This window comes from Engystomops pustulosus, chromosome 5 (genome assembly GCF_040894005.1).
Source record: "Engystomops pustulosus chromosome 5, aEngPut4.maternal, whole genome shotgun sequence".
Classification (NCBI taxonomy): domain Eukaryota; kingdom Metazoa; phylum Chordata; class Amphibia; order Anura; family Leptodactylidae; genus Engystomops; species Engystomops pustulosus.
The window spans coordinates 24,023,927-24,050,002 of NC_092415.1; the positions used below are offsets into that span (position 1 = coordinate 24,023,927).

Consider the following 26,076-nt stretch of genomic DNA (forward strand, 5'->3'; position numbering starts at 1 on the left):
GTGGTCCATGTTATGGCTGAGCCAATCGCTAACCTTAGTGGTCCATGTTATGGCCGAGCCAATCGCTAACCTTAGTGGTCCATGTTATGGCCAAGCCAACTGTAACCTTAGTGGTCCATGTTATGGCCGAGCCAATCGCTAACCTTAGTGTTTCATGTTATGGCCGAGCCCATCGCTAGCCTCAGTGGTCCATGTTATGGCCGAGCCAATCGCTAACCTTAGTGGTCCATGTTATGGCCGAGCCAATCGCTGACCTTAGTGTTTCATGTTATGGCCGAGCCAATCGCTAACCTTAGTGGTCCATGTTATGGCCGAGCCCATCGCTAACCTCAGTGGTCCATGTTATGGCCAAGCCCATCGCTAACCTCAGTGGTCCATGTTATGGCTGAGCCAATCGCTAACCTTAGTGGTCCATGTTATGGCCGAGCCAATCGCTAACCTTAGTGGTCCATGTTATGGCCGAGCCAACTGTAACCTTAGTGGTCCATGTTATGGCCGAACCAATCGCTAACCTTAGTGTTTCATGTTATGGCCGAGCCAATCGCTAACCTTAGTGGTTCATGTTATGGCCGAGCCAATCGCTAACCTTAGTGGTCCATGTTATGGCCGAGCCAATCGCTAACCTCAGTGGTCCATGTTATGGCCGAGCCAATCGCTAACCTTAGTGGTCCATGTTATGGCCACACCAATTACTAACCTTAGTGTTTCATGTTATGGCTGAGCCAATCGCTAACCTTAGTGTTTCATGTTATGGCCGAGCCAATCGCTAACCTTAGTGGTCCATGTTATGGCCGAGCCAATCGGTAACCTTAGTGGTCCATGTTATGGCCGAACCAATCGGTAACCTTAGTGGTCCATGTTATGGCCGAACCAATCGGTAACCTTAGTGTTTCATGTTATGGCCGAGCCAATCGCTAACCTTAGTGGTCCATGTTATGGCCGAGCCAATCGCTAACCTTAGTGGTCCATGTTATGGCCGAGCCAATTGCTAACCTTAGTGGTCCATGTTATGGCCGAGCCAATCGCTAACCTTAGTGGTCCATGTTATGGCCGAGCCAATCGCTAACCTTAGTGGTCCATGTTATGGCCGAGCCAATCGCTAACCTTAGTGGTCCATGTTATGGCCGAACCAATTGCTAACCTTAGTGTTTCATGTTATGGCCGAGCCAATCGCTAACCTTAGTGGTCCATGTTATGGCCGAGCCAATCGCTAACCTTAGTGTTTCATGTTATGGCTGAGCCCATCGCTAACCTCAGTGGTCCATGTTATGGCCGAGCCAAACGCTAACCTCAGTGGTCCATGTTATGGCCGAGCCCATCGCTAACCTCAGTGGTCCATGTTATGGCCGAACCAATCGCTAACCTTAGTGGTCCATGTTATGGCCGAGCCAATCGCTAACCTCAGTGGTCCATGTTATGGCCGAGCCAATCGCTAACCTTAGTTGTCCATGTTATGGCCGAGCCAATCGCTAACCTTAGTGGTCCATGTTATGGCCCAGCCAATCGCTAACCTTAGTGTTTCATGTTATGGCCGAGCCAATCGCTAACCTTAGTGGTCCATGTTATGGCCGAACCAATCGCTAACCTTAGTGGTCCATGTTATGGCCGAGCCAATCGCTAACCTCAGTGGTCCATGTTATGGCCGAGCCAATCGCTAACCTTAGTGGTCCATGTTATGGCCGAGCCAATCGCTAACCTTAGTGGTCCATGTTATGGCCGAGCCAATCGCTAACCTTAGTGGTCCATGTTATGGCCGAGCCAATCGCTAACCTTAGTGGTCCATGTTATGGCCGAGCCAATCGCTAACCTTAGTGTTTCATGTTATGGCCGAGCCAATCGCTAACCTTAGTGGTCCATGTTATGGCCGAACCAATCGCTAACCTTAGTGGTCCATGTTATGGCCGAGCCAATCGCTAACCTTAGTGGTCCATGTTATGGCCGAGCCAATCACTAACCTTAGTGTTTCATGTTATGGCCGAACCAATCGCTAACCTTAGTGGTCCATGTTATGGCCGAGCCAATCGCTAACCTTAGTGGTCCATGTTATGGCCAAACCAATTGCTAACCTTAGTGGTCCATGTTATGGCCAAACCAATTGCTAACCTTAGTGTTTCATGTTATGGCCAAACCAATTGCTAACCTTAGTGGTCCATGTTATGGCCGAGCCAATCGCTAACCTTAGTGATCCATGTTATGGCCAAACCAATTGCTAACCTTAGTGGTCCATGTTATGGCCAAACCAATTGCTAACCTTAGTGGTCCATGTTATGGCCAAACCAATTGCTAACCTTAGTGGTCCATGTTATGGCCGAGCCAATCGCTAACCTTAGTGGTCCATGTTACGGCCGAACCAATCGCTAACCTTAGTGGTCCATGTTATGGCCGAGCCAATCGCTAACCTTAGTGTTTCATGTTATGGCCGAACCAATCGCTAACCTTAGTGGTCCATGTTATGGCCGAGCCAATCGCTAACCTTAGTGGTCCATGTTATGGCCGAGCCAATCGCTAACCTTAGTGGTCCATGTTATGGCCGAGCCAATCGCTAACCTTAGTGGTCCATGTTATGGCCGAGCCACCGCTATTTTATTCCAACTCTAACACCACCAATATGGTCTCAGCCTCTGACTCTACAGCCCTGCTAAAGGGATTTTCTAGTTTTTCTTGGCCAAAGTAGAGTGCAGTTATAAAAAAGGTCTCTCACCCTAGAGGGCCTGAACCCTAAGTCCTCTCCTTAACTCTATGCTGTTTATGGCACATCAGATACACTGCTCACTACAGGAGAAAGAAGGTGCAGAAAAATGGTGCAGAGAAGGTTTTTTTTTTAATCTATGGGATGTACAGTTTAAAGATAGTATTGATCCCAAACCAAATACAGGCAGTCCCCAGGTTATGTACAAGATAGGTTCTGTAGGTTTGTTCTTAAGTTGAATTTGTATGTAAGTCGGAACTGTATATTTTATCATTGTAATCCCAGCCAATTTTTTTTGGTCTCTGTGACAATTGGATTTTACAACTTTTGGGTTGTTATAAGAACCAGGATCAACAATAAATCTTAATTACAGACGCCTGTGATAACTGTTACAGCTGATTATTGTAGCCTAAGGATAAAGTACAGTAAATTACCAACATCCAGAGGTCTGTTTGTAACTAGTGGTCGTATGTAAATTGGGTGTTCTTAAGTAGGGGACCTCCTGTTTTTTATCTTACACCTAATGTATCATGTCATAACTGCAGTCATGACCTGATTATGACATTATGAAATATTTCTATAAATTCCATCCCTTTTCATAATCATATGATCCTATAGGTAATTCTTCTAAAGAGAATATACCTACAATTTTAGATAAAAAATATTTTGTTGTAGTGTGTTTCATTGTGATGGTTACAGTCCCCGTTATGGTCCCTTGAAAATGAACCAAGAAACAGATATCAGGGCTGAGCGGGGACAGAGGAAATGGCCGGCATAAAAGTGCTTGTAAGGTTGGGAGTATATAGGATTTTATTACACGTTTGGGATCTATTAGATGCGGAGCTCCTTGCTGTAAGTCACTTCTCTGTGATCAAATCTTGTTCTGTTCTCCATGGTCTCACTATAAGGAAACTTGTCACCTTTGAGGAGTCGGGAAAAGCTGCGTCTGACTGTACCACAGGGAAGCATTATGGGTATTACATGGGAGACGCTGGAGTTACTACCAGGTGACCACAGATTGTCTGTCAAGGAAAAATATACTGGATATATATATATTGCCTATACAGCAAGTACAAAAGCTGAAGCCGGAAGATGCATTATTATGTCATTTTACTCTAATTTAAATTAAAGTTTTGTATTTTTATCGCTTTGGTAAATATAAAGCACATTTTATCAATAAGCTGCGGTCTCCTGATAGATCCTGGTGGGGATCTGCATGGGTAAGGAACTTCTAAGCCAGAACTGACCTGGTATAAAATTGCACCCCAGCCTGCGCCAAAACGGTAACACAGGCCAAAGGCACGGGCGCATGAACGCTGACACAGCCCACTCCCCGCCCAATTGTTCTAGAGGGCGGAGTAGTCACATTTCCTGGCAAATTGCAACAAAATCACGGCTTGTACGTCTGTCTTCAGATGTATGAGCCGTGATAAATCCCCCTCGGTCTATAAAACAAAGCAATATCTGTATATGGGGGTTATCTATCATCCTCCGGCGCAACCGGATACATCAAGAGGCTTATTTCAACTCCAGGCCCTACCCTGCGCAGAAATAATTGCAGCCAGCGACTTTTTACAACTGCAAAGTGGGTGGCTGCACCTATTTCTGCGCTGGGTAGGGCCTGGCATAGTAATAAAACAGGGCGCAGCCACCCATCTCTATCTATATCTATGTATCTATCATCTATCTATCCACAGTACCTAGTATCTATCTATCTATCTATCTATCTATCTATCTATCTATCTACCTATCTATCTCATATCTATCTATCTATCTATCTATCTCATATCTATCTATCTATCTATCTATCTATCTATCTATCTATCTCATATCTATCTATCTATCACATATCTATCTATCTATCTATCTATCTATCTATCTATCTATCTATCTATCCATCTCATATCTATCTATCTATCTATCTATCTATCTATCTATCTCCTATCTATCTATCTATCTATCACATATCTATCTATCTATCTATCTCATATCTATCTATCTATCTATCTCATATCTATCTATCTATCTATCTATCTATCTATCTATCACATATCTATCTATCTATCTATCTATCTATCTATCTATCTATCTATCTATCTATCTATCTATCATCTATCTGCACATCTATCTATCATCTCATATCTATCTATCTATCTATCTATCTATCTATCTATCTATCTATCTATCTCCTATCTATCTATCTCTCATATCTATCTATCTATATATTATCTATCTATCTCCTATCTATCTATCTCTCATATCTATCTATCTATATATTATCTATCTATCTATCTATCTATCTATCTATCTCCTATCTATCTATCTATGTATCTAAAATGAAAAAACGGCAGCACTCCATATAATGAAAACAAACGTGGTTTTGACAAAGGCTGGGAAACAGCCGAAACGTCGCACCATCATCTAGCTATATCTATCTATCTATCTATCTATCTATCTATCTATCTATCTATCTATCTATCTATCTATCTATCTATCATCTCATAAATGGAATTCATGTAAAATGCAACAACAGGGGAGAAGGACAAATTCAAGGTGGACTTTTTACATACTGCATTAAAAAAAATAATATTTTTTGGATAAACAATAAATTTTCATTCATGGTAAGTTATGGCATTCTGGTATTTTTGCATTTATACTAGGTCATTATTTCTATGAACACTTGGGAGTGATGGAATCGCAGCAGTACCAGTCGCTCCTATATAGGAAACACTGTACGGTCATACGGATTTATTACCTTTGCATTGCAGATACAACACATTTGTGAAAGGCTTAATAAACCTATAAGTTTTTTTAAAAAGTTGCAATTGATACTTTTGTCTTCCCACACAAACCACGCACAGTTTTCTACCCCATTTTAAAAATGAGAGTAGAAAATGGCCCAATAAAGTTACAAGTCCCATGTCTTCTAAATTGTGAGCAGTTATATGGACGCCCCGGGAGAGTGGAGTGAGGCTGTTTCAGCGATCAGAGCAGGAATCGTCAAATATAAGCTAATAAAGTTTTGGATAAGAAGAGGCATGTTATACAGCCTTCCTCTGCACATGAGGTCTGCCGTCCACGGGTTAAGTACAAGATCGGTTCTTTCAGTTTGTACTTAAGTTGAATTTGTATGTAAGTGGGAACTGTATACTTTATAATTGTAACCTGAGTCAAAATTTTTTTGGTCTTTGTGACAATTGGATTTTCAAAATGTTGGATTGTCATAAGAACCAGGATTAACAATAAAGCCTCATTACAGACACCTGTGATAACTGTTATAGCTGATCATTGTAGCCTAAGGATAAAGTACAGTAAATTACTGTACTGTAGGTCGGGTGTTGGTGCCCTTGGCCCACATAAGGTTGTACATAAGGAATCCACAGGGGAGTGGGAGGAGTGTTTCTAATCATGAGGGGGGCTTACATGAGGGGGCTGTTTGGGATGATAAACTGGGGAATATTTTACGGAACAGGAGACTGTTTAGTTTCTGAATTTTTAATGCCGCCACATGAGTTCACTGCAAAGGGGCCCACTGAGGCTCCGTCGCCCAGGGGCCTACTGATACCTGCAGCCGACTCTGCTGATGGGTAGTAGTTTAATGGAGTAAAACCTGGTGACAGATTCCCATAAAAACTGGTAAATACACAGAACTCAAATTGTGGGACTTAATGATAATGTGTCCTTGTGGTATAAATGCAATAGATTTTATGTTCTCTCTGCAAATGGTGCATGAAAAACTGTTCCATGGAATCTCGCCCTTGTAATTTGCAGAGAATTTGCTGTGTAACCTTTGTAAATGCTCACACCTGTTGATGGAGAGCGCTGCCATATGCTAAGAGAGAGGGATTGAGACGTTAACATCCAAAATACCTTCGCCCTTTCCGAATAGACCGTTCAACAAGCAGAACCTAATTCCCTGCACGGTACGTGGGCCCCGGCATCCTTCATTCCCATCACAGCTCCCCAGACATCCGCCTAATGGCCAAAGTCATTATAGATTCTCATGCAGTGTCCATAATGGATGGTTATCAAATGGCGGCAGCGGGGGCTTCTGTTTGTTCTTTTTTTACAAAGGTTTTCTATGAACGGGGATATTTAAGGTAACAAAAATTTTAATGATGGAGATTAAAACTTATCTCACCATTCAACAAACTTAGCAGAAATCAGCACCAATGTATGTGTAAATGTTTCTGGTCATGTTCTTCCACCTCTCATCACTGCCGCTGTAATTTGTTATCTTCTCTGTGCTGCAGGGTAGAGACCTAGCTGCTGTGACTCACTGCTCCCCCTCCCCTCTCCGTAGACTCCTATGTAATCTGACACCTCAGTGAGCTGCTTCCTGTATTATGTACATTCTGCTTATCTCCTCCTGCTCTATAACATGCTGCCTACTGATAGGACACTACTCACAATCTGCTCAGCTCCTCCTGTTCTATAACATGCTGCTTGCAGATAGGACACTATGTACAATCTGCTCATCTCCTTCTGCTCTATAACATGCTGCCTGCAGATAGGACACTACTTACAATCTGCTTAGATCGTCCTGCTGTATAATACATTGCCTGCAGATAGGAAAATACATACAGCCTGCTCAGCTCCTCCTGCTCTATAACACGCTGCCTGCAGATAGGACACTATAAACAATCTGCTTTGCTCCTCCTGCTCTATAACATGTCTACAGATAGAACAAGATATACAATCAGCTCAGCTCCTCCTGCTGAATAACCTGCTGCCTGCAGATAGGACACTATGAACAATCTGCTCAGCTCCTCCTGCTGTATAACATGCTGCCTGCAGATAGGACACTGTTCACACCCTGCTCTGCTCCTCCTGATGTATAACATGTTGCCTACAGATAGGACACTATGTACAATCTGCTCAGTTCCTCATGCTCTATAACATGCTCCTGCAAATAGGACACTGTGTACAATCTGCTCAGCTCCACGTGCTCTATAACATGTTGCCTGCAGATAGGACACTATATAAAATCTGCTCAGCTCCACCTGCTCTATAACATGTTGCCTGCAGATAGGACACTATATACAATCTGCTCAGCTCCTCCTGCTCTATAACATGCTGCCTGCAGAAAGGACACTATGTACAATCTGCTCAGCTCCTCCTGCTCTATAACATGCTGCCTGCAGATAGGACACTATGTACAATGTGCTCAGCTCCTCCTGCTCTATAACATGCTGCCTGCAGATAGGAGACTATATACAATCTGCTCATCTCCTCCTGCTCTGTAACATGATGCCTGCAGATAGGACACCGTGTACAATCTGCTCAGCTCCACCTGCTCTATAACATACTGCTTGCAGACAGGACATTATATATAATCTGCTCAGCTCCTCCTGCTCTATAACATGCTGCCTGCAGATAGGACATTACAAACAATGTGAGAGGTACACATGCTTGGAAGGACTCACCAATGGTGTAGCCTCTCTTCAGCTCTCCTCTCCTTGGGTGGCGTTTTTGAGTATTTGCGGTATTGTGCTCCTCTTCAGAGATAGTCTTACTAACCGGTGGCGGTTTACCAGCCTGCGGCGGTGTGTCGGTCAGAGGATTATATCCCGGTGAGGCAATGTCCACCGACTGGGACTTTCTCTTTAACCTGTTGATACATAAGATAGTTTGGTAATTAATTATGTAGATAATATATGCGGCTGATGCTAATGACATCATCATAACACAACACAGGACAAGCGGTTATGAGAACGAAGAGGTTTGAGCAAACACTACAAGGGATCAATGCTGATCCAATAGACCTGGGACACCACGAGCATGGAGAGATTGTGTAGGGACCATATCTTATTTCAGTACTGCAGCCCCTCCATTCTCAAGATTGTGGGGGTCCCAGAGGTCTAATTCTCTCTAATTATGAAACTATATCCTCTAATAGGGACATCTCTAATAATCATAACATAAAATGTGCAACACATTCCTTATTCCGGGCGTGAGCAACGTTTGGCATAAATTCATCCTGATATTTGGCGAGAATCTGAAGTTTTAGTCGGCAAATTAGATTCTTATCCTGAACATCCTGTTTACCAATTCATTAAAATATATACATTTTCCTCCTATAACTCTGACTCCGTTCATACAGTGAGTGAGAAAACTCTGGCTGTCTGTAGCCACCACCAGGGGGAGCTCAACATAGAACTTTTAAGGAACTCTCTGTGCAGTGAGCTCCTCCTGTTGGCAGCAGAGGGTATATAATAGTATATAATATTAAAGTATACGTACTGCTGAGACCTTCCCACTATTAACTCTTTCGTTGCTAAAATTTAAGAAGAGGCAGAGAACACCAGTAACGTGTACAGCACTTTGTATCCATGGGATATAAGTTGCCTAATAGGTAATGAATATGCCATATAATTTTCGGACACTCTGACCCTGCATTTCCATGCATCATTACTGCTTCTCTCCTGTGCGTCCTGACATGAGGCTTCATCAATATTACCTAGTTAATTCTGTTTTTTCGAGTATCCGTATCCTCGGCGGAGGGGAGATGTGTAGCCTCCAGTTTCCAGGCAGCTGAGAGGCAGCATCTGGCTGCTGACAAAATGTGCAATATTAATTCGGCTGCTTGTCTCTGGAAATTTGATTAATTGGATTACATTGTGCCAATATGGTATAATAATCGAGCATGACCGAAATACGTGGCACAGACCTGGGGAGGGAGGGCGGTATCGCTCCTATTAAGTGATTTAGGATAAACATTTCGATGTGGGGTGATGTTTATTGAATAGAGAAATTTGCATTGTGAGATGAATACACTGGTGAGAATCTGATCCACCATTACATTGGGGGTCATTTACTAAGGGCCCGATTCGCGTTTTCCCGTCGTGTTACCCGAATATTTCCGATTTGCGCCGATTTTCCCTGTATTGCCCCGGGTTTTTGGCGCACGCGATCGGATTGTGGCGCCTCGGCGCCGGCATGCACGTGACAGAAATCGGGGGGCGTGTCCGAACGAAAACCCGACGGATTCAGAGAAACCGCCGCATTTAAAAAAAAAAGTGTCGCAGGACAGGCGCTTACCTTCACCAGGTATAGGATGCTGCATTCCGGCAGACCTCGGGGAACTTCAGCGCAGCAACGACACCTGGTGGACGTCGGAGTAACTGCCTTAGTGAATCACCGGAAGACCTGAATCCACCGCAGAGAACGCGCCGCTGGATCGCGAATGGGCCGGGTAAGTAAATCTGCCCCAATGTATTTCACCGTGTGTATGACTGAACCTTATACTTCTCCAGGGCCCAGAGGAAGGAGCCAACACAGGAAGCCTGTAATTATTGGCGTCTGGACTAGAATGGGGGTCTGGATCTATGTTTATTGGGGCCAGTTCAGTAATGTTCTTTTGGCCGGTATCTTGTGTGACCATCACACATGATGTCCAACTCAACATGATCAACGCCATCAAACTGGGTTGTTCGGTGCTCTGGGTTGTCTGGTTGAGATAAAACAATGTGGATGACAAGTATTAAGTGGAGCTTCCTTGAGATGGACAATGCGGATACTTATGGACAATTGGTTTGGCTATGAAAACCAATTGATCTTGTTGGTGTCTGGGGGGTTAATCTCACACATCCAGCATCTTCAACTCCAAGATTGTCTAAGCCCTGGGCTGGATTGGTTACATATGGTCTGCAGTTGTGAGGCCAATTGAGCTATTGCCAAATTCTCTAAAACACCATTGGAGACTGTTTATGGACATATGTAATTCATAGGTGCAACATCTGCCGGGGCCGAGCCTTTTCTTGGGGCCTGGAGGCAGCCAGGGTCCAGAGTACTGGAGTGGCTGGCGATTGTGGCCTAGGGCACGCTGATGTCACGGTGCTTGGCATGGGGACCGGAGGGCTGACCTACAGCCTGGCAGGTCTCCAGCGGGTGGTATGTGCAAGAGATAAGGAGGGAGAGGCTGATCTACTGGTTCTCCCTGTGGCAACCCCTGAGTGTCTGTAAGATAAGTCCCTGGGTATTGGATGAGGAGCCCGTGGTGGTGACAGCCATATCCAGGGATCAGACGGAGGCAACGTTGTGCAAATCAACTCACAGTTCTTTATTTAACAACAGGTAGCAGGGATGTAAATGAATGGATACAAAAAGGCATTCACAACATTGATAATATTTGGGAAAAAGATCACTTAATGGCCTTTTCTGACATTTGCTTAAAATATCAAGTTCATAAAAACGATTTTTACAAATATCTACGGATTAGACATTTTCTAGCAAAAGTTCCAAAGTCTAGTTGGGACAATAAAAATATTTTTGAAACAAAATTCTTTCAACTCAATAAACACGCTAAAGGTGTTTCGTTATCATACATTAGATAATATACACGCAGAGGAACAAATGCAATGTGTAAAGCATTGGGAAAGAGATTTGAATCTTACTCTAACAGATGAGAATTGGGAATTCATGCCCCCAGTAAATGTGGGGCACAATTACTAAGGGTCCGCAGCCGCGAATCCGTCGGGTTTGTCCCGAATATTTCCGCTTTGCGCTGTATTTCATGGGATTGTGGCGCACACGATAGATTTTTGACGCAATCGCGCCGACTTTCACGCGACAGAAATCGGGGGGCGTGGTCAACGGCCAACCCGAAGGATTCGGAAAAACCGCGGAATTTAAAAAGCCATTTGTGTCGCAAGATCAAGCACTCACATACACCAGAAAAAAGCAGGTGAACTCCGGCGGACCTCGGCGCAGCAGCGACACCTGGTGAATATCGGCGCACGGACCTTAGTGAATCCCGGCAGAACCCGAATCAGCGCCGGAGAACCCGCCGCTGGATCGCGACTGGACCGGGTAAGCAAATGTGCCCCAATATGTCTTTTTGGAATCTACGTATCTAGACCGTAATAAAGAATGATATATATACATATATATATATATATGTATAGTCTAGGATGGAGAGAATGAGAAAATAAAAGAACATCTTATACTATATGTTCACATGTACTATTGTAAAAGTAAAATAGGTATCCTACCAAGCCGAATTTTTATTGTTCTTAGTTAGGAAGTTGTGGTTGCCATCCTATGGTTTGGGATGCTTTTGAAGTTTTTAATATGGAAAAAATGGAACCAATGCGCATTGTATATAAATATACTGTATGTCAAAATGTTTGATAAAAAATGTAATGCCTTGATTCTAATAAAAATATTTGGAAAAAAAAAACAAACAAAAAAAAACAACAGGTAGCAGGCAACGGGCCTAAACGGTCAACAGCAGATTCTGGTACTGGAGTGGTCGTGGAGAGTTGTCCTCCGGAATAGTGCACCAGCCTGGTAGTAGATATAGGCTGGGAGAATTGGGATGGAGCTGTGTCCAAACTGTGAAAGCTGCAGCTCTGGATTAGAGTCTCCTGACTCAGGGTCCTGGGATTGGGTTCTATGTTAGTACTGAAGGTGTTCTGAACACTGTCTCTTCAATCATACCATGTGGCCTGGGGTGAAAGAGGCCTGCGCTCCCACTGCACAGGTGTTTTATACTCCCCTTGGTCAGGTGGTAGCAGCTCTCCAATCACACTCCAGTTTACAATACAGCCATATAATTGGATAACATCTTACACCCACTTAACTATTACCTTTCCAGGCAGAGGCTATAGCGGCAATTACCTAAGATCTCCCTGCATTATCCCTTGGGTGAGTTGCACAGGCTCACCAGATGGATCCTTACAGGTAGAGGGCCTTATTCGCAACTACCCCCATGCCTTTACGTTGGCATGGCTGTGGCACAGGCAACAGCTCTGATGGACATTCCTGGAGTCTAAATCCTGAGTGTATCTGTATGGTTGCCTTTTTATTGTGTCCTGCCTAAGGCCTCATGTACACAAAAGTATGCAGGACCGATATCTGGCTGCACAGTTTGCGGCTGGATATCAGTCCCCTCTGAAGCTGATGGCGCACGGTCCCGCACGGTGTCCTATATTTTGCAGGGCTATGCCGCTGGCCCAGCCCTTGTCTATTGAGAGGAGTGACCAAAAAACGCAATGTGAGCACAATGCAGTCATTTTAATGCTGTGTAAACACAATGTGGAGTAGTGGATTTTAACCCCTTAACGCTCTGCGCCGTAGCTCTACGGCGCAGAGGTATAAGGGATGTATGAAGAGGGCTCACGGGCCGAGTCCTCTTCATACAGAGGTGGGGTTTTTTGCATATTGCACAAAACCCCCACCGTTAATAACCGCGGTCGGTGCTTGCACCGATCGCGGCTATTAACCCCCTCGTTGCCACCGGCGACTTTGCCATCTTTGCCGACTTTGCCGGCGACTTTGCGGGCGCCGCCATCTTTTTTTCGATCGCCGCGCCCCCGAACGTCATCGGAGGGCGGCGACTGGTTGCCATGGTAGCCTCGGGTCTTCTTTTGACCCAAGACTATCTCGGGCAAAGTGGCTCATTGTAACGAATGTGCTGCAAAAATGCCATATATTGCAATACAGAAGTATTGCAGTGTATGGTAGCAGCGATCTGACCATCTAGTGTTAATGTACCCTAGATGGTCTAAAAAATAGGGAAAAAAAAAAGTTTAAAAAATAAAAAAAATTAATAAAATATTAAAAATTCACCGCGTCCCAAAATGCCCGATCTATCAAAATATAAAAACGGTTACGGGCGGCGGTGACCTCCGAGGCGGGAAATGGCGCCCAAATGTGCGAAATGCGACTTTTACACCTTTTTACATAACATAAAAAATTAAATAAAAAATGATCAAAATGTCGCACAGACCTCAAAATGGTAGCAATGAAAACGTCGCCTCATTTCGCAAAAAATGACCCCTCACACATCTCCGTGCACCAAAGTATGAAAAAGTTATTAGCGTCAGAAGATGGCAAAAATTTTTTTTTCTTTTTTGTACACATTCGTTTAATTTTTGAAAATGTATTAAAACACAATAAAACCTATATAAATTTGGTATCACCGCGATCGCACCGAACCAAAGAATAAAGTAGGCGTGTTATTTGGAGCGAAGATTGAAAGTCGTAAAAACTGAGCCCACAAGAACGTGACGCACGTGTGTTTTTTTTTTTCAATTTTTCCACATATAAATAACATTACGGGAAAGTAAAATTTGTTACGCACAACATAAGCCCTCACACAGGTCTGTACACGTAAAAATGAAAAAGTTATGGATTTTTGAAGTTGGAGAGCGAGAAATGAGCCGAAAAACCCTCCGTCCTTAAGGGGTTAATATAGGCAGTTTGGGGCGGTAGCCCGGGATGAAGCCTTCTAGGGGGCTCATGGCCACCCAAACCACTCACCAAATTTTATACTGAGAAGAACCTTCACCCATGAAGGGACCCCTCCTCCATTCCCCAAGAAGCTGATTCTAGTACCAAATGTAGGAAGTGATTCCAGACTTGTAGGGGCTATAATATTCATACAGCCCAGGGACCATGGCAGTCTTACTCCGCCCCTGACAGCATGTGAATGTGACCTTGCAAAGATTTAGACACATTTTTGAAAAATGAGAGAAAAGGAACCTTTGAGTACATAGAAAAAGTCTTTGAGTTCAGCTCATGAAAAATGAAAGCCAAAACAAGTTTTGTGTTAGCAATTTTGCAGGGGCGTAACTACAGAAGTAGCATCCATAGCAGCTGCTATGGGGCCCACAGTGTCAGGGGGCCCTGTCATCTGAGCTGAGACACTAAGGAGTGAAGGAAGTGCACCATTATATACATATTATGATGCACTTTGTACAGCATACTTTGTATATATCATAAATGTGATGTATACATGCTGATGTTTATATATGCTGGATATGTGTGTGTATCTGTGATGTGTATATGGTGTAAAGTGTGTATATATTGTACGTATATATGCTGTATGTTGCACTGTATGTTTGTATATGCTCTATATGTATGTATGCGCATAAGTGTATACATTTGTGACTGAGTATGCAAATATGTATATTTTTGCAAGGGGGAAGGGGGGCCCCATGCAGACACCTGCTATGGGGCCCTGCCTCTCCTAGTTACGCAACTGCATTTTTGTGTATATATATATATATATATATATATATATATATAATCATTGTTATATACCAGGGTTATAAATAATAATAATGCAGATCAGCTTTTCATGAGCAACATGATTGTGTGATGTTGTATTGTCCTTCTATATGTTTCTAAGTGTATCTTTTATATACGGAGATTCTGATATCACTTGGAAGCCCTTCTAGATCGGGCCACATTTATGCAGAGCCCATAGACAGACCGAGAGCCCGGGAACTTTCTATGCAGAGCCCATAGACAGACCGAGAGCCCGGGAACTTTCTATGCAGAGCCCATAGACAGACCGAGAGCCCGGGAACTTTCTATGCAGAGCCCGGCATAGAGAGACCGAGAGCCCGGGAACTTTCTATGCAGAGCCCATAGACAGACCGAGAGCCCGGGAACTTTCTATGCAGAGCCCATAGACAGACCGAGAGCCCGGGAACTTTCTATGCAGAGCCCATAGACAGACCGAGAGCCCGGGAACTTTCTATGCAGAGCCCATAGACAGACCGAGAGCCCGGGAACATTCTATGCAGAGCCCATAGACAGACCGAGAGCCCGGGAACTTTCTATGCAGAGCCCATAGACAGACCGAGAGCCCGGGAACTTTCTATGCAGAGCCCATAGACAGACCGAGAGCCCGGGAACTTTCTATGCAGAGCCCATAGACAGACCGAGAGCCCGGGAACTTTCTATGCAGAGCCCATAGACAGACCGAGAGCCCGGGAACATTCTATGCAGAGCCCATAGACAGACCGAGAGCCCGGGAACTTTCTATGCAGAGCCCATAGACAGACCGAGAGCCCGGGAACTTTCTATGCAGAGCCCATAGACAGACCGAGAGCCCGGGAACTTTCTATGCAGAGCCCATAGACAGACCGAGAGCCCGGGAACTTTCTATGCAGAGCCCATAGACAGACCGAGAGCCCGGGAACTTTCTATGCAGAGCCCATAGACAGACCGAGAGCCCGGGAACATTCTATGCAGAGCCCATAGACAGACCGAGAGCCCGGGAACTTTCTATGCAGAGCCCATAGACAGACCGAGAGCCCGGGAACTTTCTATGCAGAGCCCATAGACAGACCGAGAGCCCGGGAACATTCTATGCAGAGCCCATAGACAGACCGAGAGCCCGGGAACTTTCTATGCAGAGCCCATAGACAGACCGAGAGCCCGGGAACTTTCTATGCAGAGCCCATAGACAGACCGAGAGCCCGGGAACTTTCTATGCAGAGCCCATAGACAGACCGAGAGCCCGGGAACTTTCTATGCAGAGCCCATAGACAGACCGAGAGCCCGGGAACTTTCTATGCAGAGCCCATAGACAGACCGAGAGCCCGGGAACATTCTATGCAGAGCCCATAGACAGACCGAGAGCCCGGGAACTTTCTATGCAGAGCCCATAGACAGACCGAGAGCCCGGGAACTTTCCTTTAAGCCTCTTCTCCGAGCTCAGAGCAGGTTCTGCTGAGTCACAGTCTTCTCCATCTTATTTATTCCCGGAATAAGAGAAGCCGCTTCTACATCTAATTATAAATTGCTCTCTAATCTCAGGTCATCAACTACTTCTATCAGCTCCTTAAGGTTCAGTTCTCTTTCACCCTGATGGAAGCATAAACCATAAATGAAGAAAAACAAGCAATTAAATGGCGCTGGAAGGGAATTTTCTTCTTTAGCGCCGGATTTCCATGTGAATAATATCTCCAGGTCCATAATGTATTCCCTTCCAGCGACCATCACTCATGACTCGTCTCCTTCCTCTAATGCTTTCTCCTGCAGACCTCTGACGTGACTGCTAATATCTGGCCCGGCATTTGTACGAGCAGGAGAATTAGACGACAACATTATTCAAAATGGCAGCCGCCCCGGACGATTTATGGAGGTCCTGAAAAGCCAGATTTATGCCATTGTGTGACTTTTATGGAAGGGAATGTGATTAGAGGCTGTTTCCGTGTGATAAATAAATGTTAGGGGACGCGTCTCACTTCCCTTTCATTTTTCAGACCACAACTATTGATACCTATCTGAGAAGTGGATCGCTCCCGGGATTTATGTTTCCTATAAATCAAAGGATTTGGGGTGGGAAATAAAAATTCATTGGATCTGTCTAATGCCTCTTCCGTGTTTTGTTTAGTTCTCTCAAAACAATGAGTAAAAAACAATACTGTATATAAAAATATTTATGTCACTTTTTTTTAATAATTAGAAGTATATGTAGAATATCTAAATGTTTTATCTAGTTTTTTTTGTAACTAATTATTTTTTGGGTTCCTCTTATAAGCTTTAACCATTATTTCTATAGATAAGCTTTACTAAAGGATCCCATACCTAAAACAGGATTGCTGCTCTACAGGAACAGCGCCACCCCCGTCCGAAGACTGTATTTGGTATTGCAGTTTATCTCCATTGAAAAAGAAATTGTATGAGCATAAAAATATAAAATATAAAACACAACGGCTCACACCAACCCTATTACAGAGGACCATCCTCCATCTCTATCAATTCTCTTTCTTTGCATCCTTTGAGTCGGCCACTCTTTTACATAAATTGCTTATGTGCCTTTACTGCCTTAATAATAATCCCTTACAGAAAATTTACCATTTGCTTTTATGCATTATGAAGCAAACATACCTTGAGAATGCTGTAGCTACACTGATGCAGAAACATATCTTGTTTAATCCCTGAGCTGAGTGGTTTTGCTTAAAAAAAACAATTATAAAATTATGATAATGAGGCTCTGTTGCTCCTGTGGCTGCTCCAGCACTTCTCCTCTTACCCTAATTATGCACTGCTCTGGAGAATTCTGTAATCACTATGCTGTCCCTGACAGGCAGAAGTAATCAATCGCTGCACCATCCCCCAGCTGCTGTGTATGAGTCCTCCAGCTCAGGTTGATTAGTCCTGGTTGGACAGTGCAGGCAGCTCTTTTATGCAAAGGAAAATTCTGGACAGTCTGCACACAGCTTTCTCAAGGTCCGGAATCTTATAATAGTTTTTTGAGCAAAACCACTTAGGGATTAAACAAGATATGTTACTGCATCAGTGTAGCTACAACATTCTCAAGCTATGTTTGGTTCATAATACATGAAATCAAATGGTAGGTTTCCTTTAATGTCTATTCAGTGATTCAGCATTCCTGCTACTTACTCTCCCTCTCTCTGTGTCTATCAGTGAGACTGACTGTGAGAGAGACACAGTGAGTGACGCCATTAGGACGGGCTGGAGCAGTGAGAGACAGGAGGTTGTGTATATATGCAGAGGGCAGCATGGGGAGAATAGGGAAAGGCTGAAGCTCTCAAAGGAGGCAAAGATGCAGAGACACGTCTAATACAGGAGTAGCCAACCCCTTTAAATCCTCATACTCATGAACTTGTGCAGAAACGGACTGCAAACAGGGTAAAGTTTGGGGCCCATTTCAGTTGGGTGGAAATGGGAGAGTTGAGTGCTGCTCAACCCCCCCCCCCCCTCCCAATTGGGGCTGAGCGGCCAAGACAGCTCATCCACAGTGTGATAAGACATAGTGGTCTCACTGCACACTGACCATGCTCTACGGGGGCAGTGCAAAAGCACTCTGCATACGGCTAATTCACAGCGTCAAATATGGCTGTGTGCATGGGGCCTAACAATGAGCGCAGTGCTATTACAGTGGATGTATGGAGAGGTCACATCCTGCAATCATGTACACCAGAATATTGGTTGATTAATTGGGAATGATGGAGGCTACAGAGATAACCGTGCCAGGATTGGTGGCACCATATCTATCAAAGGACCTGAAGAGTTGGGGATGAAGGGCTTTAAAGGCTGGTGTGAAAATGTAACATCCTTCTCCCTCCATCACCCCTGCTCCCCACTTTACCGTTACAGACTACATCCTATTATTTCTTCCTGGGTTTGAAGGTTATTGCATTGACTGCTCAGTGTTACCCCCTCCCAATTTCTTAATATCCTCATTTATTTACATGTGCCGCCTACTATTTCATTTCCAATTTCTGTGTTTTTCTGAGGATGAATGTTCTTATTTTCCCAGATTAATGATCAGTAATTTGTAGAATTTCTATCCGGTCTAGACACAGTATATGTGGGAAGTTTACTATGCCGGATCACAGCGGGATTTATTATTATGATGTTGTTCCGCCAGTAGCCGTCTCGCTATGTTCATTACTCGAAAATTACAGGTTTTTTTTTTTTTCATGCAGATAGATTAACATTGAGGACGGAACTGTGAAAGGCAAACACAAAGCTCTGATGTCTGTATTACATGAGAACCTCCAGTGGATACAGACTCACATTTATCTATTTGTCCAGGGCCTTAAAAACCCCATTGAGCTGCTTTATTCTATCAGGTCTGGTTCAGACTATGAAATATGAATCACGTATGAATAGTCAGTGCCCGATTCACACCATGATCACAATCCTGGGATGAATCCGCACCTACCCGGCTCCTTACCCACTTCTAGCATGCAGGGAGCGAGGTAAGAGCAGCAAACCCGTGATGCTACCATCATAGGCACATCAGAACCTAAATGAACTAACATGGTACTAACAGAGGAAAGCAGATCCTGCCAGAGGGGGCACACACCAGTATGTCATTGTGCTTGGTTTACAATCCTTCATCCTGGTGGTAGGTGTCCTTTAATGTTATGGGAATACCTGTTATGGGAATACCCCTTTAGCCAGAATATGTAAATTTCTTATGAACCGAATTAGAAGATATAATAACTAACCAAACCGATGCAGTTCACAACACCACCACTAGGTGGCCACACATCGATATGGTGTATACACCTTTACTAAGGGTCGCGCTGCTCACTTATGTTGGACTGTTTGCTGTTTTCGGGGATTACACGGCTTGGACAGGTATTTAACAGGTGTCTGCGCTGGGATTTTTTTGGCACATCTGCGCTGGCTTTTATGCAACACTAATTAGTGGGCTTGCCATCGGACGATCCGGATTTGGACTGAGTGCGGGATTTAACTTTCAAATTGTGTCGCAAGCTAAAGCACTTACATGCACCAGGAAGAAGAAGGTGAACTCTGTCGGACCTGAGCGGGGAAGCGACACATGCAGGATATCGGGCGCACAATCTTAGTGAATCGCGGCACAGGGCATTATCATCGGACAATTCACTTTCTGTGAACTCCGCGGACGGGTAAGAAAATGAGCCCCCTTGTGGCAGAGTATCGCGCAGTCGTGTTGTTTGGAAAAGTTTCTCATCTCACAAGACGCATAATAGGATATGTCCAGCCACGAGTGATGTTACGGGAGGACACGGGTAATTGTGACCTTGTCCCTTTAAGAATATAAACAATTTGTTGTCTTCATGAAGGTTGCAGGTCCCATTCACACCTCCAGCTTTTATCTCCTGTGCACTTAGAAAAGATAACATGCCAAATTATTCTGATAATCCCGTTAACGTGCATTTATCCTGAATGGCGCAAAGACGTGACCTTTCCCAGTGTGCGGCAGGGAAATGTCAGTTTGCTGTATTCCTGCGATCACCGCGCTCTTCTTCATATACTGTAATACGTTCTGTGGTCACAGAGATGTGGCATATAAATCATTCAGTAAGTAGAGACTCCGGGTAAGGTCACCCCAGAACGGATAAGTATCACATACTGTCAGGACGCGCCCGCATCATCACCGATTAATGACATTCCCCATATGTACCGCCAGGAGCGCACACATATCAGGTCCTAAAAATAATATCACTAGGGAGTGAGTTCATATATCTTCATACTGTCTTACAGGGCTCTTCACTAGGATACTGGATCACTTGAAGTATTTGGCTGTGGGGGCACCAATAATTTTCAGAATCAAGGGGCTACCGCACCGTAGTATAAAAAAAACGTAATGGAAATCTACCACCAGGATGAAGGATTGTAAACCAATAACACAGACATACTGGTGTGTGCCCCCTCTGGCAGGATCTGCTCTACTTTTAGCTTCTTATGCCCTTGTTTTCACAAAAACGGCTTTAAAAATTATGCAAATGAATCTAAGGGGCTCAGGGCTTTTTAGCTGGTAATTGATCTCAGAGCCCCCCAGGCTAATGTGAATGATTTTTAAAGCCTTTTTTGTGAAAACAATGGCATAAAAAGGTAGAAAAGAGCAGATCCTGCCAGAGGGGTCACATACCTGTATGTCAGTGTGTTTGGTTTACAATCCTTCATCCTGGTGGTAGTTGTCCTTTAAAAGTAGTAATAAAAAAACAAATGCAAAAACAAATCTACAATCTCAGCTCCTCCTGTTCTACAACATGCTGCCTGCAGATAGGACACAATGTAAAATCTGCTCAGCTCCTCCTGCTCTATAACATGCTGCCTGCAGATAGGACACTATGTACAATCTTCTCAGCTCCTCCTGCTCTATAACATGCTTCCTGCGGATAGGACACTATGTACAATCTTCTCAGCTCCTCCTGCTCTATAACAAGCTTCCTGCGGATAGGACACTATGTACAATCTTCTCAGCTCCTCCTGCTCTATAACATGCTGCCTGCAGATAGGACACTATGTACAATCTTCTCAGCTCCTCCTGCTCTGTAACATTCTGCCTGCAGATAGGACACTATGTACAATGATAGGACACTATGTACAATCTTCTCAGCTCCTCCTGCTCTATAACATGCTTCCTGCGGATAGGACACTATGTACAATCTTCTCAGCTCCTCCTGCTCTATAACATGCTGCCTGCAGATAGGACTCTATGTACAATCTGCTCAGCTCCTCCTGCTCTATAACATGCTGCCTGCAGATAGGACACTATCTACAATCTTCTCAGCACCTCCTGCTCTGTAACATTCTGCCTGCAGATAGGACACTATGTACAATCTTCTCAGCTCCTCCTGCTCTATAACATGCTGCCTGCAGATAGGACACTATGTACAATCTTCTCAGCTCCTCCTGCTCTATAACATACTGCCTGCAGATAGGACACTATGTACAATCTTCTCAGCTCCTCCTGCCCTATAACATACTGCCTGCAGATAGGACACTATGTACAATCTTCTCAGCACCTCCTGCTCTGTAACATTCTGCCTGCAGATAGGACACTATGTACAATCTTCTCAGCTCCTCCTGCTCTATAACATGCTGCCTGCAGATAGGACACTATGTACAATCTGCTCAGCTCCTCCTGCTCTATAACAATCGGCCTGCAGATAGGTCACCGTGTTCAATCTGCTCAGCTCTTCCTGCTCTATAACATGCTGCCTGCAGATAGGACACTATGTACAATCTGCTCAGCTCCTCCTGCTCTATAACATGCTGCCTGCAGATAGGACACTGGGGCACATTTACTAAGACAGAAGGAAACTACACTAAAAGTGTTCTGCCCTGGTATAAATCTGGATGTGACCGATTCACTAAGATCGTGCGCCAGATATCAAGAAATCTGTCACTTCCCTGCACTGACCCAACAGAGTTCACCATCTTTTTTGTGGTCCACCTTTAACATAGGGTGTGTGACACAATTTGCATGGTAAATACGGCGCTCAGACCGAGCACCGGAACATCCTCCAATGTGTGTCGCATGGAGGCCTAAATTGCTGTGCTGGCACTTTGCCATAAAAAGGTGGCTTCTGGTTGAAGTTTGGGCACTCGTGACCTAAAAGGTTTGCCACCACTGGTCTATATCATTGGCAGAATACCTGTGACGATCAGTAAATGTGATTTGTCCCACAGAAAATATCTGATTTCATCTATAGGGTATGTGATTGTACCGCCCAATAAATCCTCCCTTCTATATATTCACTTCTTTATGTCCAATAATCCAGAAAATGACAGAATATCACCAGAATCTCAGCACAAAAGTAAAAAAAGTGAAGTACAAGTTATATTGGTGTTTGCCCACCGGTAGGGGAGCATTATATATCACAGGGATGATGATGGAGGGCCACATCTATGTCCATTATCTCCTTCTCCCCTTGGTGTTAGGGATGGGAGCGCAGAGGAGGAGGCCTCAGGGGCAGCAATGAATTTCCCTGCTTAGTACAAATGTAGCGCATAACAATGACATTTATGGATCTTATGAGATTCTTAAAAAAAAAAAAAGACAGTTTGATACATTTTAGTTTACATCAAAAATTGCATTTTATATGATATTAAGAAAACTGCAACATAAGAATAACTTATCAGTCACAATGTACAAATGTGGTTACATCAGGTCCCCAATGTTACATAACCAAGTCCTAGGTGCGACTGCTCCCCCTACTACTACCATACACCCCTGTGTGTACTGGTAGCAGCCATGGCGGGATTATTTACACCAGCGGTCTGTGCCGGACACATTGTAAAGTCACCAGCGCACTGGTTTATTTCGCACATCTAAGCTCCGAGGGAACGAGTTCCAAATGGAGCATGAAATAATCTCAGTGATGATCCAAGTACTAAGTGCATGGAGACATCATAGGAGAGATAGAGGGGAGTGAATCATGTTCTATCATAGACAATAGTCATTGGGGCACATTTACTAAGGGTCCGTCGGACGCATTTCTGTCGGGTTTGTCAAATATTTCTGATTTGCCCTGTTTTGCACAGCAGCGCGGCCACCTTGCAAATACATCAGGAGACTTACCCCTCTTAATCTATCTGCCAGCACGGAGATGGGGGGCGGGGGTGTGGCCCTTATCATACGCCGCCATTTGCCGCTATATCTCTAGTTTGCTCAATGTTAGGTCAAAATGTGCCTTGTCCCCAGCCGTATCTTATATAGAGGGAGATTCCGCAGTTTGGGGGTAAAAATCGCCCAAAAACGTCCATATGAAGATGGATTTACAGCAAATAATTGATATTGTTTGTATAATTGAAAGTTATTTGATTTTCCAAGATACTTTGTGTATCAATCCCTCACAGTGTTCTAGATCTCTGCTTGCTGTCATTCTATAGGAAGCTTCATTATTTACTTCCTGTGGACAGAAATCTGTCCCTGGTCATGTGATGTCACACAAGGGAATGGCTCATTATATTACAGTGCTCTGACTTCTCTGACTTGCCGTCCACCTCTGTAACATCACATGACCAGGGACCAATTTCCGTCCACTGACAGCAAGCAATAGGACTTGCTATAGAATAATAGCGAACGGAGATCTAGAAAACCAAATTAATTAATACAGAAAGTATATTGGAAAACTGTGTAACGTTTCATTGTACATACAATAACATTTATTTACTCAAAATGAACAATCCCTTTAAGCACCGCTAGTAACCTCCAACAGACTATATCTAAATAAGAGGCGATCAGAAATGAAAATTTCAAACTTCCAAAATTTCTAACATATTTGTGTTGGATATCCCTTTAAATGTGCCCTTTAACGATGTGCTTGTACATATAGAGCAGCTTTTATACAGAGATCTCACGTATATGTCTGTCCTAGAAGGAATTAGACCAGCATGGTGGCTCAGTGAGTAGCGCTTTTACCTTGCAGTGCTGGGTTCCTGGGTTCTAATCCCACCCAGGTCATCATCTGTAAAGAGTTTGTATGTTCTCTCCGTGTTTGTGTGGGTTTCCTCCGGTTTCCTCCTACACTCCAAAACATACTGGTAGGATGATTAGATTGTGAGCCCCATTGGGGACAGGGACCAATTTGCCAAGTTCTGTGCAGCGCTGCGTAGTCTGTGTGCGCTATATAAATAAAGAATTATTATTATTAATTTTTTGCATCCTCCATAATAATATAGATCCATGTTCACCTTCTCCCGGCACAGATTTATTGTCTCACAGCTCCCGGCATCACGTCTCCTCTGACAACACATTTTTTAAAAATTATGTAAATTGTATCTATTTCTATGCTTTTCGCAGAACTATTTTTGCTCTTAGACTTCTGCTTTTACTGGGAACAGAAGTTGTGAATCTAAAATAAGTTGAAATTTTCTACATCTACCGTGATGCCACCGGCGCCTGGCCTTATCAGTGTACATTACTAATCGTAAGGAAGTGGTGCTGTGCGACCCTGGGCAGGAAGCGGCATTGAAGGGGGTGCACCAAACATTAGGAGGAGCTTCATATGGGTGGTTTGGGTGGTCACAAAAGGTTCAAACAAGGTTCTAGGAATACAATGATAATGAGTGACAGAGGAGCTTACAGTCTATGAGGATGAGGGGGTGACACAAGAGCTTACAGTCTATGAGGATGAGGGGATGACACAAGATCTTACAGTCTATGAGGATGAGGGGATGACACAAGATCTTACAGTCTATGAGGATGAGGAGGTGACACAAGAGCTTACAGTCTATGAGGATGAGGGGGTGACACAAGAGCTTACAGTCTATGAGGATAAGGGGGAGACACAAGAGCTTACAGTCTATGAGGATGAGGGGGGTGACACAAGAGCTTACAGTCTATGAGGATAAGGGGGAGACACAAGAGCTTACAGTCTATGAGGATAAGGGGGTGACACAAGAGCTTACAGTCTATGAGGATGAGGGGGTGACACAAGAGCTTACAGTCTATGAGGATGAGGGGGTGACACAAGAGCTTACAGTCTATGAGGATGAGGGGGTGACACAAGAGCTTACAGTCTATGAGGATGAGGGGATGACACAAGATCTTACAGTCTATGAGGATGAGGAGGTGACACAAGAGCTTACAGTCTATGAGGATGAGGGGGTGACACAAGAGCTTACAGTCTATGAGGATAAGGGGGAGACACAAGAGCTTACAGTCTATGAGGATGAGGGGGGTGACACAAGAGCTTACAGTCTATGAGGATAAGGGGGAGACACAAGAGCTTACAGTCTATGAGGATAAGGGGGTGACACAAGAGCTTACAGTCTATGAGGATGAGGGGGTGACACAAGAGCTTACAGTCTATGAGGATGAGGGGGTGACACAAGAGCTTACAGTCTATGAAGATGAGGGGGTGACACAAGAGCTTACAGTCTATGAGGATGAGGGGGTGACACAAGAGCTTACAGTCTATGAGGATAAGGGGGAGACACAAGAGCTTACAGTCTATGAGGATAAGGGGGTGACACAAGAGCTTACAGTCTATGAGGATGAGGGGGTGACACAAGAGCTTACAGTCTATGAGGATGAGGGGAGACACAAGAGCTTACAGTCTATGAGGATGAGGGGGTGACACAAGAGCTTACAGTCTATGAGGATGAAAAGGTGACACAAGAGCTTACAGTCTATGAGGATGAGGGGATGGCACAAGAGCTTACAGTCTATGAGGATGAGGGGGTGACACAAGAGCTTACAGTCTATGAGGATGAGGGGTTGACACAAGAGCTTACAGTCTATGAGGATGAGGGGGGACACAAGAGCTTACATTCTATGAGGATTAGGGGATGACACAAGAGCTTACAGTCTATGAGGATGAGGGGGGACACAAGAGCTTACAGTCTATGAGGATTAGGGGATGACACAAGAGCTTACAGTCTATGAT

The 26,076-nt window shown here is 44.2% G+C and overlaps 1 protein-coding gene across 2 annotated transcripts in view; it reads right to left on the reverse strand.

The window, feature by feature from the left end:
• OXR1 (oxidation resistance 1) overlaps positions 1–26,076 on the reverse strand; it is a 305,238-nt gene that overhangs the window by 141,312 nt on the left and 137,850 nt on the right. For both annotated transcript variants that reach the window (XM_072151333.1, XM_072151332.1), the window contains exon 3: positions 8,116–8,300. In XM_072151333.1, the coding sequence (XP_072007434.1) occupies positions 8,116–8,300 (185 nt within the window). The remainder of the gene's footprint in view (positions 1–8,115; positions 8,301–26,076) is intronic.